The sequence below is a fragment of the Macrotis lagotis genome, chromosome 1 (assembly GCF_037893015.1).
Source record: "Macrotis lagotis isolate mMagLag1 chromosome 1, bilby.v1.9.chrom.fasta, whole genome shotgun sequence".
Taxonomy (NCBI): domain Eukaryota; kingdom Metazoa; phylum Chordata; class Mammalia; order Peramelemorphia; family Peramelidae; genus Macrotis; species Macrotis lagotis.
This window is the reverse complement of record NC_133658.1, coordinates 796800107-796818757: the sequence shown is the minus strand read 5'-3', so window position 1 is coordinate 796818757 and position 18651 is coordinate 796800107. Positions and strand designations below refer to the sequence as shown.

Below are 18651 nucleotides of genomic sequence, written 5' to 3'. Positions count from 1 at the left end.
TGTGGTGGTTCTGATGCTATACCCGCATGGGGAATTCCCCAGCGGGGGAAGCTGGGGGAATCTCAGGGGGCTGAGTCCCAGGGGAGGCCTGAGCTGCAGATATCTGACTGACTTCCTTTTCACTAGAACCGGATGTCCATAGACACTTTGAACTGGGCTATTCCAAATCAAACTCATTATTCTCTTCCCTCCCCAGCACATCTCAGCCTCCCAGACTGACTTTCTGTTTTATTCTCATTTCTCTTACTTACCCTCAAATCCAAGCTGTCTCCACGACATTGATACGACCCTCCATCCCCTCTCGTGTCTAGGACCTCCGGTCTCCTCTGTCGCTGCCTCTGTCCTGCGCGGGCCTCTATCACCTCACGTCTACACCGTAGTTCTTGGTCAGACCCGCCACCGGTGTCTCTGCTCCCCAGTCCGAACTTGGACGGACACGGTGATCCTCTAAAGCACAAGGCTACTCAGCTCGCCTTCCTCCTCCCTGCGCTCCGGTGACTCCCTGCCATCTCCAGGATGAAACACAATTCCGTTTGGGGGTTCCAAGTCCGTCCCTCCCAAGTTTCAAGCCTTCACCTTGAACTACCCCCGCCTCCTCTGATAGTGACACCGGCCTCCTGGTGTCGCCCCCCGCCCCCGTCTCCGGATTCTCGGCCTCTGGCCGGGCTGTGCCCCTGCCCCCTGCCTTTTAGCTCTTAGTAAAGCGGGCTCTGCTTGCAGGGTGGAGGACTCTGTGCCCCAGCCTCAGGGCTTCCGCGCAGCTGCTTTCACAGACCAGCCCGGGCCAAGGCAGCCAAGGCGAGGCCCCCGCGCCCCTCCGGCTGCGGAGAGACCCCTGAAACCCGCCTCCCCGGGCCGCTCTTCCCCTCCAAGGCCGCTGCCCCTGGCCGGGCCGCTTTCCTTGTGCCTCGGCCGGTGTCCCGCGCTCCCCCGGCACCCCTAAGCGGGCTTCGGCGGCTCTTTCCTACCTCAGGACTTGGCCGTGGTCCTTGCGCAGGCGGTGCCCAGCCTCTCCGTGCCCGTCCGATCGCGGGGTGTGCCGCTGTGCCCGCACCCTTCATTTATAGCGGGGGAACTCCGGGGAGGGGCCCCCTCTCCCGGGCTCCCTCCAATCCCTCCCCGTGGCCGCCACCTCCCCCGCCTCACCCCACTTCCCTCCCTTCTTCAGCCCCACCTTCCCCGGGTGCCTCCCCTGGCTCTCCTGCCGGCCTTAATTGAGCATTCCCATCCCTTCCCCTCTGCAGTTTGCACTTCAGGCATCTTCCTCGGGAGACTGCCAGCTCTGAAGAGGCAGGGACCGTCGTGCGCCGCCTTTCTCTGTAGCCTCAGCCCCGGACACCCTCCCTGTTCGGTACTCAAGCAGGCGCATGATAAATGCAGAGACTCAGGTGCTTCTCTAGTTTGTAGTTATGGTGAAGTGTAAGTTGGAGGTAAGCTGAGAGGCACCATGGGAGAGACCAGAGTGACCCCCCCCCCCCAGGTCTGACAAGGGAGCGGGAGAATGAGGAACCCCAGACACAGAGCTAAACTGAGGCTTCCACTTTACTTTTCAGCTCACAGCGAACCTCAAATAACCAGGCAGGTCCCAAGGACAAGTCCAGGATGCTGGCGGTAAGGAGCAAGGGGACGATCTGAGCATGGCCCCCTGTCCCTGCAGCCCAGAAAGAAATCAGTGGAGATGATGAGGCACATACAATTGAAATGATTTGCCCAGGGTCACACTTTAAAGGGCAGATCTGGAATCATATCCTCCTGATTCCCAGAGACTCAAGGGATTTTCCCATCCCAACTCTCCCCCTCATTCTGAAGGAGTGACACCTTGGTGCTGTCTGGAGGGATCCTGAGATCAGACAAAAGGGCCTCAATTTGATTCTGTTTCTTGGGGAGCAGGAGATTCAAGGACCTTGGTGAGCTCATGGGTCTGCATTTTGCTTTCACAAGCTGATCTACAAAGAGTTTTTTTTTTTTAACAGGGAAACCTGAAATGTGTACACTCCCACCCCAACTACAGTTTAAGGGCCTGCAGTAGCTGGGCATCCCCACAATTCCCAAACAAAGCCTACCATGGTTAGGGTTGGAGTTCTAGGAGACTTGTTAGAGTAGGCTCAGGGTTTCCCCTCCTCAGCTGGGGAGAACTCTTGTGTTTGGTGGAAGATGGCTGAGGACCAGGAAGAGAGCTATAGGGGGAAAAAATGTCCTGTCTTTCAGGGTGCTCAAATTCTTAAGGTGGGAAAGGACCTCCTGCTCCCAAGAAGCCTGAGGGGAAAAACATAGTTATCTTTTTTCTTTTATTTATTTAGGATTTTATTTTCCCTAGTTATATGTAAAAACAATTTTTAAGATTCACTTTAAAATTTTTAGTTCCAAATTCTCTCCCTCCCCCCTGCCTCATCTGATGAGAATCCCCCCAGTTCCCAATTCCTTGCTCCCAGAAAAGAGCTGCTATAAATATCCTTGTACATATCAGTTCTTTTCCTTTTTTCCCCCATCTCTTTTGAAATACAGACCTAGTATTGGCATTGCTAGGTCAAAGTGTTCATAGAAATGGTTTTATAGTCCTTTGGGCATGGTTCCAAATTGCTCTGCAAAATGGTTGAACTCCACCAACAGTGCTTTCCCTATAATATCCCCTCTAACATTTGTCATTTTTCATGACTCAGGGAGCTCCTAGTCTGCTGGGAAGTCAGGATATCTGTCCATAGAGAATTCTGGAATCCTTAGAAAGAGAGAGGGGCTGACCCCAGCCTCCAATGAAGGAAAGGCCTGGCCTGATCTGATCTGTGGGAGGCTTCTGGTCTCCCCAAAATGAGGTTTGATTGGAGTGGCCATTCCAGGATATGTGTGTGTAAGTGGGCAGGGGCAGGGTCCTGGCACAGAGCTGGTACTGGTTGTATCTCCCTCAGGAGAAGACTATGGATAACTGGCCCATGATGATGATGAACTGAGAGAAGGTATGCCTCCCTGAGCTACAGATCAGCTTCATGGTGCCCATCGCCATGCCAATCCACAAGTGAGTGTGTAGGGCAACTTCACTGTCCTGTGCCAGGATTAGTGGGAGGATTGGGAGGTGGTAGCACAATTGGATTTAATTCAACAAACCTCAATAACATGTTTAGTGTGTTCTGAACTATGATGATGGGGAGGAAGGGAGAGATGGAGGGAGACAGAGAAGGAGAGAGGGAAAGAAAGACAGAGAGATGAAAGGAGAGACAAAGAGAAAGTTGTTCCTATACTTGGGGAGCTCAGTTTAATATTGGGGAGTTGGGGAAAGGAGATAATTGTACACATAATTGTAATACCAGGCAGGAAAGTTTGAAAGAATAGAAGTCTGACTGTAGGGAGCAAAGATCACTTTTTTTTTAGGGATAGTGGTGATCAGGGAAGTTTTTGGAGATCACACAGGTCACTTTTAACCTGAGTCTTGAAGATGGGAGAGATTTCAATATGTGGTGTTGGTGGAGGGGAGGGTATTCCAGGCATGGGTATATCACATGAGCAAAGAGGGGCTAGAAACATTGAGATATGTTCAGGAAAGGGCCAATAAGTCATTTCTCCTTGAACAGATGGAATATATGATGAGGAGATTGGTTGGAAGGAGGAGATGAGGTTGGGATCAGCCTAGAGGGCCATGACTGAAAGTCTGGATGGAGAATGTGGAACAGTGGAGACAGGATAGCATTTGGAGTCAGAAGACCTGGATTCAAGTCTTGATTCTGTTTACTACCAGTGTGACATTGGTCAAAGCATTGGACCTCTCTAGACCTGCTTCTCATACACAAAATGAAAAAGTATTGGAGCAGATATACTTTGAACTCTCCCCCAACTCTAAGTGCAGAATTTGAAGGGCTCTCTCTCTCCCATGGGCAGTGGGAATGGTGGGTCATGAATGAGGTGACTGAGCAGCACAGGCCATAGGGGCCTGCTGCTTTTGTCTAGGCAGGGGGAGCTGACACTAGGCTGCACAGGGGCCTATGGGATTAGAGAGGAGGGGATGGGGAAGGAGGTCAGAGAAAGAAGTTTGAAAGGATGAGTCAAAGTGGAGTGATGCAGAATGGGTTGTCAGGAGGAAACAAGTTTGGGAGTGGGTGTGGGTGTGGGACATATGTTTTAAATGCTACCCTCCCTCTGCAGCTGGGTGGCCTCTGCTGTGTTCTCTTGAACCTTGCTGAACCTTGGTTCCTTTAGTCTCCAGGGTCCTTGCCCACTTACCCCTGCCCCTCCCTCTCCCCTTTCCCACGGGTTGCTGCAGGAGTTGTTCCCCAGGGCTGCAGAACTCTATTGCCTCCAACCAGAAACAATGGACCACGGGGTCCCATAAGTTCACCATTCAAGGTCTGCCCAGTTACCACTCCCTGAACTTCCTGGATGAGGAATATGACATTCAGGAGCCAGGTGAAGATGGTAACAAGGACAATGGGTGCTGCAAGCTGGACACAGAAGAGAGATTCTCCTCTTCCCTCTGGGGGCAAGAAAGGGAGGAGCAAGAGAAAGGACATTCTGCCTCCAGATGCCTTTCCTCTGCCCCAAGGAGCTGAGGAGGCCTTCAGGGGTGACAGCATCAGCCCTTGGTATCCCTCTCTTTAGGGGTGCCTGGGATACTAGTCCCTCTGGCTGGAAAGCTGTACCACACCCTTGCCTCAGATTCATCCCCCAATCCACCTAATCCCTCTGGCAATCTAGGGGATTTCTCCAAAGTTACCTGATCAGCTCTAGTAGCCTGGGTCTCCTCTTGGATCTCTGGGGATTTGACATGGAGGCCTGGGGTCATTATAACCTAGCAAGGGTTGAGTGAGCCATGGTGGAGGAGTGAGACGCAAGGAAAAGAGGAGGAATGATTTATGATTGACTTGGGAGGACATAGGTAAAAATCAAGTGGCCAGAGCTGGTTCTCCAGGCTAACCCCTTTATTTGATAGAAGAGGAAACAGACGTTCAGAGTGGGAAAGGGGCTTGTCTCAAGTCACAATAGTGGTAAAATGGCAGAATTAAGATTTGAACCCAGGTCCTTTGTTCTTTCCACTGCTCCATGCTCTGTCCCATATGTGGGATAAGATTCACATGTTTGCTACAAGGGCTTAGTTCTCTGGGGTTACCAAGTCCTTTCTGCACCACCTTCCTATGAGGCAGGTCCAGGACCTCTTCCTAAGTCCTTCCTAAAGAAGGCTCTGAACACAGCTCCCTCCGGACTCTGAGGCTATCCCTCTTTCCAGGGCCCCAAACTCCCTCTTGTATCATAGGGTCCCAGAACTCCTCCTTCACCCATCCTGAGGCTGCTCAGTGAGGCAGCTCTCTGACCCTATTTCCCAGCCCGGAGTCAGGGCAGAGGTCACTCCTTAAGTAGAAGGCTGACACCTCCTCCCTCCCATTCAGAGCAGAGCAGGCCCATTCCCCAGGGGACCAGGGAAAACAAAGAAGGCAAATTAGCATGATGGAGAGTGGGGTGGAGGTTAGAGGGGTCCTCCTTCTGCTCTGCTCTCCCTCCAAAGGGCATCAGGCTGGGTAGTGACCAGAGAGACAGCATGATTTCTCATAATGGAAGGGCATGCGTGAAATGGGAAGTGGAGTGACCTGGGTCCTGGGTGGTTTCTGTCTCTGACTGGCTGGGCAGCCTGGCCCTCTCAGTATTTTATAGGATTGTGGGATCATAGATTTAGAGGGAAATTTTCTTGTCTATAAAATGGGGTAGTATTGATGGGAAGAGGGTGGAACTGAAGATTTCTAAGGTTCTATGGCTCTAAGGAGACCCAGGAGTGAGGTTTTGGGCCTTGTACAGCTTTCCCAGAGATAGCCACTGATCCTGGTAGATCCCAGGCCCCAGGCCCCATCCCCATCACAAGAGGAGTTCTTAGACTTCTGAGTACAGGCCCTGACCAGTGAGCAGAAACCCTGTACCCTCTGTCCTTCCCCACTGTTACCCTCCAGACAAATCATTAGCTTCTCAGGCCCGGGATCTCTGTCCTTTACTTTCTTTCTTTTTTTTTAGTTTTTTTTTTTTTTTTGCAAGGCAAACGGGGTTAAGTGGCTTGCACAAGGCCACACAGGTAGGTAATTATTAAGTGTCTGAGACTGGATTTGAACCCAGGTACTCCTGACTCCAAGGCCGGTGCTTTATCCACTACGCCACCTAGCCGCCCCTCCATCCTTTTCTTACAGTCATCTAGAGAGAGGGACCAAGTCCTTGAGCCTCTCTTATTTGCTGCATTTTTGTGGCATCAGCCATAGCTGGGACTGGATTCTTCTTTATCCTGAAGGTTGTATATCATCACTTGCCCAATAAATAGTCAAAATATGAATGAACAATTTTCAAAAAGAAATTCAGGCTGTCAACAAGCATATAAAAGGCTTTAAATCACTAATACTTAGAGAAATTCACTTTGGGGATTCTACCTTAAACCAGTTATACTGTCAAAAAAAGGAAAATTATATTGGAGAGGCTAAGGGAAAACAGGCACATTAACTCACTCTTGGTGGAATAGTGAATTGGTTGAGTCATTCTGGAAAGCATTTTTTCTTTGTCCATAAAGTTATAGACCCTTTGACTCAACTATTCAACTGTAAGAACTATATCCAAAGAGCCTGAAGAAAGAGAAATAGAATCAATTCAAAAAAAGAATTTATGGGCGTGGCTAGGTGGCACAGTGGATAGAGCACCAGTCCTGGAGTCAGGAGTACCCAAGTTCAAATCTGGCCTCAGACACTTAATAACTACTTAGCTGTGTGGCCTTGGGAAAGTCACTTAACCCCATTGCCTTGCAAAGAAAAAAGTGTTTATGGAACTTTTTTTTGATAGCACAAAGTTGGAAACGATATGGTTTCTTTCTATTGAAGAATGGTTAAACAAATCATGTCATATGAATTTGGTGGGATATTACTGTGTCATAAGAAATGTTCAAATGAATTTCAGAGAAAAATAGAAGGTCCTCTCTTAGCTAATGAAGAGAAAAGTGAACAGAAGTAGAACATCTTATACATTGACATTCTAGATGGGAACAACTTTAAAGACTTTAGAACTCTGATCAAAACCTAATGATAAACCTAAGTCCAGAAGATTGCATATAAAAGAAGTCACTGGCCTCCTGTTTCAGAGATGTTGAATTTAAAATGCTTAGAGAGACATTTGTCCTGTTCTTTAACTATTTTGAGAATATGTTTTACTGGACTAGGCATGGATATTTATGATGAAAGCTTTTTATTGCTTCATTGGGGGTATGGTTGTGGGGGGTAAAATTGTGAGAGAGATGGACTAAAATGTGTATTGATTAGTTAATTTACAGAAGAAAATTTGTAGTAATATTGGAGCTGAAAGACATTTTGACTACCTATCTACAAAGAAAATTCTCACTAGAGAGGACACTGAAGAAATTTCTTGCCAAATATCTTTCCTTTTTTTTAAGCTGGTTAATTTTGGACGACTTCCAGTAAAGATCTTAAGGGAATAGATACTTTGCTCACATCTTTTTGTTAAAAGAAAACAAAGTTTCTAATAGAAAAGATTGAAAATGGAATGCTGAAACTTAAAATTAGGAAATCTGAACTATATTCCCAGAGAGTAGCAAACAATTTCTCTAGATTAGAATCTAGTGAGTATAATTTCTTTGAAAAAAAATGGAATAGTATCTGTTGTTTTCCATCCATTAGGATCCAATACAACCTCCTTATATTCCAGAGATGCATTGAATTTACCTGTGGTAGAAGTAGGAAGAATTGGAAATAGTATCTTCCCTTTACCTCCTCTCCTTGGACTCCTGGAGACCTTAGAGCATCTCCTCTGCCATTAAAGCAATGGTCAGAAAAAGGAGGAATCTTTAACAAGTTAATACAGAAATATTTAAAAGGGATTGTAAAATATTTTTTTTTGTAAATCACTTACTACAAGTATCAATGAAAATGCTATTTTTAATCATACTCTGTAAGTAAGGATGTTTTTAAATGAAGTATAAGGAAATCCAAAATTTAAGCACATTTTGATCAAGTTTTAAAAAAGCATAACAAGGAGATGCAGCAAAGATAGAATGATACCTATATCCATAGACATCCACCCTTTCCTCATCCCCTATAATCATCTCCACAGGGAAGTGGATCTAGTCAGCAGGGCAGGGAATGATGACTCTTCTAGTCTGAAGACTTCAACCAACTGGGAGGGGCTCTAATTTCCCCTGGATGGTTCCCTTTATACCTTAATGTGACCAAAGAAGTCACAGTAACATAACCATAGTTCAGGATGCAGAATTCAGCTTGGCCCTTGTCCCAGCTTTGGGTCAATTACCTTCTTGGTTTGTGCCTTTTTAATAATCTATTTTGTAGGTTTGGAAGGATGGAATCCTGATAGATATTGAGCCAATCACCCTCTGGTCCTCTGGATTCCCCCTCCTAAATCTCTGGGTCTTCAGAACTCTCTGGGATCTCAGAACAGAGCCCTGGGCTCCTCAGAACCCCTTGGATTAACCAGTATTGAGAACCTTGCTGTTACTCAGTTCATTCCCATGACCCAAGATATTAAGAGTCTTCACCCTCAGACTTTCTGACCTCCCTGGGCTTTTCTCAGGGGCTTCTGTTCTTGAGACTTCCAAAGCCTGGCAATTGACCCATGTCTCTGTTCCATGTCTGGTCATATTTGCTTGTTCTGACATTAGTTTTACAGGTGCCTTCTATGCTATTGTGATTTGGATTCTGGTTGACTATGATTTTTGAGATGGAAAAAGTTATAGTATATTCTCAGTGAATTACTTAAACATACTTTGGTTTGGGGTGAATTTCAGATCTGGGTTGGACAGTCTGACCCCTTTCCAGAAGCCATCAAAGCCTGAAGATGAAATAATTAAATTTCCCTTAAGCTTCAGTTTCTTCAGCTTTATAATGAACATAATGATACTTCCAGTCAGTATCTAACAAAATTGTTGGGGTGTCATAGTTGGGGTAGAATTCTTTGCAAACCTTAAAGCACCTAGAAATAGGAAGCCTTGTTATTATGATGAGAACTATGACCCAGGGATCCCTACCTAGGAACTGTGTTCAGGGTTCATAGGAATCTGAATACATGGGGTGAGAGGGATGATTACCAAAGATCTCTGACTCTATTGCAGCCCACAATGAACTCCAGGGAAATCTCAAGTATGGATGGTTAATAACACTCATACTCAGTGCATTGTCAGGTTAATAACAAGACTGACTAGATAAAGTATTCATCATACAACATGGGGGGGGCGCAGATACAAGTGGTGATTTCTACCATCAAGTAAAAAATTTAAAAGTTTACTTAAAAAAAATCAAGATGGGGCAGCTAGGTGGCACAGTGGATAGAGCACTGGTCCTGGAGTCAGGAGAACCTGAGTTCAAATCTGGCCTCAGACAGTTGATAATTGTCTGTCTGTGTGACTTTGGAAAAGTCACTTAACCTCATTTTCCTTAAATAAGTAAAAAAATAAATTTTAAAAATCAAGATAGAAAGCACAGACCAACCCAAGATTCAAAGGTATGATTACTTTTAAGGAAAACTTTCTATAATCAGAGCAAGACAAACCTGATAAACTATCTCCATAAGGGGGATGGGGCATTGAGTCTTGGCTTCTCACCCATGCTTCAGAATGAGGAATGCCACCTGGAAGACCAACCAGTTTGGACACCATGGGGTCACCAAAACTGAATGGTTCAGGACTTTCCATGGAGGAACTGTGTTCTGGGTTCATAGAGACCTGAATATATGGAATGACTGGGATGATTGCCAGAGGTTATTCTCTTTGACTCTGCCCCAATCCACAGTGAACTGGATTTTTTTTTTGCAAGGCAATGAGGTTAAGTGACTTAAGTGACTTGCCCAAGGTCACATAGATAGGTAATTGTTAAGTGTCTGAGGTCAAATCTGAACTCAGGTCCTCCTGAATCCAGGGCCAGTGCTCTATCCACTGTGCCACCTAGCTGCCCCCAGTGAACTCCATTCTAATAAATTTTGATAAAATAATAAAAAACCAATATAAAAATACTATAAAATACCTTTAAAATATAAATACCTAAATAATACCTAAAAATACCTCTAATATTATATACCTATAAAATTGCTATAATATCTATAAAATATCTATAAATACTTATTAAATGCCTATAAAACTATACTAACTTGATTCATTTGTCCTTCATTCTCCAAAATGTTAGTCACTCATCAGATTTTGAAGGCAGACTCTACCTTCTGAAGCTCCCCATATCAGGCACAGACTCAGGAGATGAGCAGGGTGTTCCTTAAAAGGAGTTGCTCATGTGGGAAAATTGGAACATTAATACCTTATTGGTGGAGCTGTGAACTAGTCCAACCATTTTGGAGAGCAATATGGAGCTATCTCCAAAGAGCAATAAAATTGATCATACTCTTTGATCTGGCAATAATAATACTTAGGCCTATATCCAGAAGAAATCATGAAAAATGGAGAAAGTCCCACATGTTCCAAAATATTTGTAATAGTTCTTTTTGTAGTGGCAATGAATTGGAAATTGAGAGGATGTCCATCAATTAGGGAAGGACTGAACAAGCTATGGTATATGGATGCTATGGAGTACTATTATTCTACAAGAAATCATGAATCATCAGATTCTATAAAAGCATGGAAAGAATTACAGAAAATGATGTTTAGGGAAGAGAAGGGAGCCAAGAGAAGATTGTATACATTAGCACCTACACTGTGGTTTGATCTACCATGAAGGATGCAGCTCCTCTCAGCAGTTCAGAGAGCTAGGACAACCCTGAGAGACCTGCTACACCATCCATATCCAGATGGAAAAAACAACAACCACCCCCAAAACCCACACACTCTGAATTTACACTATGTTCACTTTTTAAAAAATTCTCTTATGTTTTTCCTTCCTATCCTATGATTTTCTTTCTTTTTCCTTAGTCCTAACTCCTCATACAAAAATTAACTAATATTGTAAATGTGTTAAACACAAATGTAAATATACAATGTACACTAGACTGCTCACTGCTGAGGTGAGGGGAGGAAGAAAATTGTGTAACTTAAAATATACATGTGGATGGATGTTGAAAATTTTCCATAATATGCAATTGGAAAAAGAAGATACAAATCAATAGGGGAAAAAAAGGCTACCCAGAAACCAGGAGGTGCCAAATCCCTCTCATGCTGGTGTCTAGGGAGAAGATGACTTCAAGGCCTGGGTCACTTGTGTGCAGGTTGTGATTCCTGCTGCTTCATCATTTGCCTGTTGCCACAGGACTTTGGGGTAGGTGGGAACAAAGGGTAAAAGGGGGAACAGGGGATGTCTTTTGACTCAGGCATAAACTGGAACTAATCTAGGTGGAGTTTCCAAAGTTGTCAGCCTCACTTTCTCTTAGTGTCCTCAGAGTCCAGGGGCAAGATGCACTTATAGATGACTGATGATGGTTCCAGATAAAGTGAAGAACTGGTGTCTTCCATGCCTAACAAAGCTGAAAGCCCCACAGCAGCTGCTTCAGTCACCTTCATTACCCTTGGAGCAAGACTTCTGAAACACAAACGTTCCCCTTCTATCATTTAGTCACTCATTTTCATTCATGTATAACTTTCCATAATGTATTTGAGGTTTTCTTGTCAAAGATACTTGAATAGTTTGCCATTTTCTTCTTCAGATCATTTTATAAATGAGGGAACTGAGGCATACGGGGTGAAGTGACTTGCCCAGAGGCACACAATATAAGTGTCTGAGGTCAGACTTGAACTCAGGCAGTTGAGACTTCCTGTAGCCCACAAGGAAACTGATGCTCCCCAGGAGAGGTGGGAAAGGGGAGGGTGGGTCTGGAGCTGGGGGTGGGGTGGTGGGCCCTGCTGTTCCCTGCTACTTCTTCATCCTTCTCCTTGAGTTGGACACTAATGGTTCTTATTTTTAATTTATAAAGTTGATTACATTTACTTTATAAAATTATTGCTAGTTTTTATAAAACAGTTGATTTTGCTTTATTGACAGTAATTGTATTCCAGAGCATACTTGAGGACAAAGACTTTTTCCCTTTCTTTGTATCCCCAACATTTAGCACAGCATAGTATATCTGCATTGACTGAAGTGATTAGACCCCTTTGCCCACATTTCCTTGTCTTTTCCATTACCAGTGATTAGGCAGAAATGTGGGTATAATACTCAAAATTTTTCCATGTCATCATGAGGCAGACTTGGTTTAAAGGATATAAACTCAATTCCTAGTAAATAGTTGAGGAATATGTGAGGGTGGAGGATATGCTGTTTGTGTTCCAGGTTGAGTGTGGGTCACTGCTCAAACCAGTCTTGAGGAACAAGAGCTCAGGAGAATTTCTTAGGAAGTTTAGGGAGACCTCCCATTCAGGGATGAGATAGTCTTTTCTATTGCATATCTAATGATTTTACTCAGGCATCTCTTAAAAAAATCCTTTTGACATCTTGTTAAATGTAAAATTCTACACCTATAGTTCTCAACTTTAATAAAGAAGTTGGAGGAGATATCTTCTCATAGCTCTTCTTTGGGGTTAAAGTGGGTCAATATATTTTTACCATTTACTTTCTTCTGTTTTGGGTCCTTTCTATAGTAGAATCACTATATATTTCACTAATATATATATGCATATATATATATATAATCACTATATATAGTAGAATCACACCATTTTCATGAGCAGGCTTCACTTTCTTTTATATGTTTTATATATATATATATATATATATATATATATATATATTTCTATGATTTTTTAAATAATGTTTCTTGTAGAATGCCTCTTAGAATGCATGTTTGTGATCTGGAGTATAGTAACTCCAGGAAGAAGTTGTCAAAAGGGATTACTAAGATACAATGACTGGAGCAGAGGATAGATGGGGATGTACAAGTTGAGGGAGACTAGATCTCTGAACCCATAAAATCAAGCAGGCTCACTGCATCAGAAAGTTCAGGAAGCCCTGTGCCATAGGTTGGAATTCAGTTGAGGGGAATTTAAAAATTAGTAATAGGTGAAAGCTATAGGGCAAAGGGAAGGTCCCACTGAGTTGCTCCAAGGTCCTGGGAAACCTAATGGAACCAAACCCTGAGGTCCAGAGTCAGGGCCCAAAACATCTGAAATCTTCCTCTAAAAATCTCAAATATCTATTTATTTCAACTAAAAGCTATGAAGCTAGTCATGTTTGTTTTCAGTGTTCTTCCCACCCACAATGGTGCTACTTTTATTATTATTATTTAAAATATTTTATTTTTCCTTCAATTACATGTAAAGACAGTTTTCAGCATTCATTTAAAAAAATTTGAGTTTCAAATTTTTTTCTCCCTCTCTCACTTGGATCTTCCCTGAGACACTAAGTAATTTGATATAGGTCATACAAATTCAATGCAAAAAATTGTTACATTAGTCATATTATAAAAGAAGATATGACCAAGAGGGGAAAAAGAATTACAAAATGATACAGAAAGTGAAAAATAGTAAGCTTCAATCTGCATTCAACTCCATTAGTTTTCCTCTGGAGGTTGATTATCTTTTTCATTACAAATTCTTTGGAATTAATTGCATTGGATCATTGTATTGTTGAGAGTAGTGAAGTCATTCTCAATTCATCATCATCATTCAAAATTGCTGTTGCTATATACAATGTTTTATCACTTCTTGTAAGTCTTCCAAGGTTTTTCTGAAATAAGTCTGTTCACCATTTCTAATATCACAATAGTTTTCCATTACATTCATATGCCACAACTTGTTCAGTCATTTTTCACTTGATGAACATCCCTTCAATTTCTAATGCTTTGCCACTACAAAAAGAGCTGCTATAAATCTTTTTGCGCAAAAGATTCTTTCCCCTTTCCCCAGTGGTGTTTTCTGTAAACTTTTCCCCAATCCTTCATCAGTCCTTACTCTTAGGTAAGAAGATAATCTTTACACACCTTTCAAGATGTAACATTCCAAGTGAAATCCTTTGTTTTTCTCTTAAGAGTATTTGATTATTGAATTTTATTCTTTGCTGTGGAAAGAAAAAGAAAATTCTCTGGAAGAAAGAATTTCATACTGAGTAAATGATAGAAGGGTTTGGGGGAGAGAGGAAGGTCTTCCCAGGACTCCTGACATGATTAGTCTGACTGTGACCTCACCAGGGAAAGCAGTTACCTTTCAAACTTTTTATGAGAAGATGGAATGAAAAGGGTTGGATTCTGCAGGGCCCATGGATTCTCACTGGATGAGGATAGGGGTTCACAGCAGATAGAAGGGTGGGTTTCTAGATTCAAATTCTGCATTAAGATGAATGGAATCCTCTATTTGGTATCAGGAATAACTGAATTGGAATCTTGCCCTGGTCACTTACTAATTGGTTGAATATGAGCAAGGCACTCAATCCCTCCAACATCAGATTCCTCACCTGTAAAATGTCAAGCCCTTGTTACCCCTCCTCCAAAAGGTGTGCATCATTAGCTTCCCTTATAAGCACTCAGACTCATAATCCCCTTTCCTTTCCAATGCATCCCTTGGGGCCCACGTTGAACTTGCAACTTCAAATACTAGCCTGGGTGGGATCACCAGGAAGAGCAAAGAATTGGGGTTTCCTAGACAAGAAAGTGTCCCCTTCTTTCTATCCCTTGACTCTCATCCCTTGGGTCCCTTTGACTTATATTGCTTCCCTGAGTAACCCAGAAAAGGGGAGACATTGAGGTTCACACCCCTTTCTTTCTGATGTACTGTTTCTTCCAAGGCAGAAATTCAGTGTCTTCAGCCACTGGTCCAAGCTCCCTGCTCTCTTCTCCTCTCAGACATGACCCTCATTTCTCTTGCTGCTTCCTCATCTCCCATCCCTCACTTCTGGGGTTTCCCTTAGTGATCATAAATTTAAACCTAGAAGGGACTTTATAGTCCAACTTATCCATCTCCTGATTTTACAGATGAAAAAAACTGAAGCCAGGAGAATTTAAGTGATTGACCGTTGATCATCCAGTAAGTGTCAGAGGCAAGATATGAAAGCAGGTCTTTCGGCTGCCTCTCCTCATGGGTGCAGTTTGATCTGCCCAACCTTTGGCAGTTGCTCATTTCCTCCACCAGATGGTGCCAACACTCTAGCAGCTTTGAGAAGTATAATAGCAAGATTATTACTGGTACAAGCTCTTCTAGGTCTCCTAGGCAAGGATGACTAGGTTATTTACTGCTCTCTTTTACGCAGGGACCTTCATAGGGCAGTTGGGAGGAAAGTGAGAGCTGTGTAAGCTTGAAAGTCTTGAAGAACTAAGTGGTCATTGCTGTTGTTTCTTGGCCTGGGTCTATGATTCCACTGTTTGAGAGGAGGTCCTGGGGAGGAAACTCCCTCTACAATCTCAAGTCAGCCCCCACTCTGATATAGTTCTAGAGAGTCACCAGGGGCACTGAGAGCTTCAGGGTCAGATGTCCAGTCTGTGACAGAGGCAGGAATTGGGTCAGTTCTTCACTCTATGGCTAGCCTTCCAATAGGAAGGCCTGATAAGCCAGGGGAAAAGACAAAAGTTCAGGGTAGAAGTGGGATTTCTCCCTTGCCTTTTGCTTTCCATCATTGTTTTTCATCATTTCTTCATAACAAATGAAAAGAACATATACCGAACAGACAGGACCATCTCAGGCATAAAGACAAGGAATTCTTTCCATATGTGGTTGGTTCTAGAACCTCTTCTGAATAAAAAAGTCACTAAAGCCCCATTAATACAGAAAAGAGAGTAAAGGGTACCCTAGTTCTTGGAATATTTGTGGTCAAGGAATGGGAACCTGAAGACAAAGGGAGCCCAGATGTCCTGACCTTGGATGTGGCCAGTAACCTCATCTAAAGATTCTTCAAAACAACACAAAATTCATCATTCTCTTTCTCCTTGGAAATTTAGGATTTTATTCACTGTTAGAGCTGGAAGGAATGTTAGGGCTCACCTAGTTAAGCTGATGACTTTATAAGAAAACAAAGTCCACAAGAGGAGATGATATGAAACGGAGCAAAACCCAGCTCCAGGCCCAGGTTGTCTGATTCCCATTGCAGTTCCCCTTTCACTGGACCTCAGCAGCCTGTCTAGACTTTCAGAGCAGGAAGTCACCTAAGGATTCAATTAGGAAAACTCCTTCATTTTGAGGCAGGAAGTTGAGACTCAGAGAGGTCAGTTCACATAGATGAGGTCAAAGTGAAACAGAGCCAAGATTCCATCATGATTTTCCTTTGTCCCAGTCCTTATAATAATACTGCTGTTACTATATATATACATATATATATATATATATATATATATCTTGGTTCTGCTCATTTCACTTTTCATTATTTCATGCAATCTTTCCATGTTTTTCTAAGATCATTGAGCTCATCAATTCTTTTTTTAATTAAATTTTATTTATTTTTTCCAATTTCATGCAAAAGTAGTTTTCAACATTCATTCAGAGAATGGAACTGAGTCATGACAGAAGTTTAGTGACTTGCTTTAGTTTATACATCTAGTAAGGATTTGAGTCAGGATGAGAATTCAGGCTTTCTTACCTCCAGGTCTTTTAATTGAATTCATTATAGTCTGAATATGATTCAGACCTTCATTATATTGAGTCGAATTTGCTCTTTAGTATATATGTGACTTTTTTTTTTTTTGAGGCAGTCAGGGTTAAGTATCTGAGGCTAGATTTGAACTCAAAACTCCTAACTCAAGGACTGGCTCTCTATTTACTGTACCACTGGCCCACCCTTTATGTACATCATCTTATGCCTCTTCCCTCACTCTCCTATTAACTATAAATCTCTAAGGCTCAAAAATCCTGGACCTTTTCTTGTCTTCCCAACAGCACCAGGCTGGTCACAGAGGTGAATATTTGTGGTTGGACTGATGTATGCAGAATGTGGGCAGAAGACTGGACAGACATCCTTAGCAGCCCACACATGGGCCATGGGTGTCAGTCCAGACTTTTTAATCTCAGATCTCCTGGATCCAGATCAGAGACCTGCCAATGGAAACCCCAGGGCTGAATAAGCTCCAATGTCTGGGCAGAACTCCAGGTGGTTTGGAAAGCTCAGTGGGACCTGGGGCTTCATTCCAAGAGCCATATACTGTTTTCTTGTTCTCCAGAAACAGATTTAGGGCATGGGCAGCTTTATTTGTTGGATCTTTTAACTTCTGAGCACAGGTTAGGGATTCTTCATCTCCCTTCACCCATACACAAGCCATGGAGATCTTGGAGGGAAGAATCCAGGTCCAATGTTGCTGCCATTCTAGGAGGGAAGACCCAAGAAGCCAGGGTGGCTTAGACGGGAGTCCAAAAGGGACTTTGGACTTGCATCTTGGTGGGACAAACTATATAGGAACTGGGTTATGATCTGAACCTGTCTTTGCTTAAGTCCCCAGTTTTCTAGAGACTGAGATGGCCTGTATGGGAGCAGCAATATGCCCATATGTCAGTGAAAATGTCCTTTGTACCTTTGTTCTCATGACAACTGTATGATTAAATATTAATGTATTAAAAATTATCTGACTTAAGAAATAATACAGAACAAATGTAAAGAAGAACCTTTAAAATTGGGGGGACATCATTGGTGGGGGCCAGTGACAGAGACTGGACACTCCCAGCTCTATTAAAGGTACCAGAGAACTTGGAGGGGTTAAAAGATAACAGACATGGCCTTCATTTGGTGGAGGCCTGGGGAGCCATTGTGTCAGAAATACTAGCCACAAGGAAGTTGTGAAACTCCAGTGAGATAAAGTATGGAAAGTCCTTTACACCCTCTAAAGGGTGCAGGATGTCTTCCCCCACAGGGGCAGGATGGGCTGGACCAGAGGACCAGATACTGTGAATGTTCTGTGTGGAGAAGCAGGGACAAAATAGAAGAGAACCAGAGACTACTGGAGTGGAGTGACCTCCAGAGCAGGGAGGGGGGTCCCTCATGACCAGGGGACTCTTTGTTCCTGCTAGGGGCTGTTCCCTTTTGGAGAAATCACATTCCACACTGTGACACATCTGTGAGAGGGGAAACAAGACATTCTCCCCTTTACTACCTTGTATTTTCGGGAGCCAGGGAAGTGGATTAGGGGCTGAAAGTCTGGGATTAGAGCAGGAAGGCAACAGCTCCTGTCAGTGGTCCCAGGGGGGACACCAATCTCTGTCCCTCCTCTGAGGCTGCTCAGAGATCACTCACCAAAGCAGAGGAAGACCAGGCTTCTGGGCTGGGTGTGGACTTATCCTCATACTGTGGCCACACAGCTTACTGTTCTAGAAGGAGGCTGTGCCAAAGAGCTATGGAGACCCCTATGTGATAGAGCAGAGCATCAAGTGGGGGAGGAGGAGGATGATGATAATGATGAAAATGATGGAAATGTGGGGGGTTTCCCTGACAATGCTGTAGTGATGACATCCTGGGGACTGGCCCTGGAAGGAAGGTATCTGAGTTTAAATATTAGGTCTGCTCTTGATGATCTATGTGGCCTTGGACAAGTTGCCAGCCTTCTCTGGATCTCTTCTTTCTTTCTTTCTTTCTTTCTTTCTTTCTTTCTTTCTTTCTTTCTTTCTTTCTTTCTTTCTTCCTTTCCTTCCTTCCTTCTTTCTTTCTTTCTTTCCTCCTTTCTTTCTTTCTTTCCTCCTTTCTTTCTTTCTTTCTTTCTTTCTTTCTTTCCTTCTTTCTTTCTTTCTTTCCTTCTTCCTTCCTTCCTTCCTTTCTTTCTTCTTTCTTTTTCTTTCTTTTTCTCTCCTTC

The 18651-nt window shown here is 43.5% G+C and overlaps 1 protein-coding gene and 1 pseudogene across 1 annotated transcript in view; one reads left to right on the top strand and one right to left on the bottom strand.

Annotated features, from left to right (window-relative positions):
- The window catches only part of LOC141507132 (butyrophilin-like protein 2), a 39883-nt gene extending 38514 nt beyond the window's left edge, over positions 1-1369 (bottom strand). Inside the window, exons 1-3 of the mRNA XM_074214539.1 lie at positions 1275-1369; positions 969-1055; positions 252-447 (exon numbers count right to left, since the gene is read on the bottom strand). Of these exons, the coding sequence (XP_074070640.1) occupies positions 252-447; positions 969-1055; positions 1275-1369 (378 nt within the window). The remainder of the gene's footprint in view (positions 1-251; positions 448-968; positions 1056-1274) is intronic.
- Positions 1370-2996: 1627 nt separating this feature from the next.
- LOC141507127 (B-cell lymphoma/leukemia 10-like) overlaps positions 2997-18651 on the top strand; it is a 55845-nt pseudogene continuing 40190 nt past the window's right edge.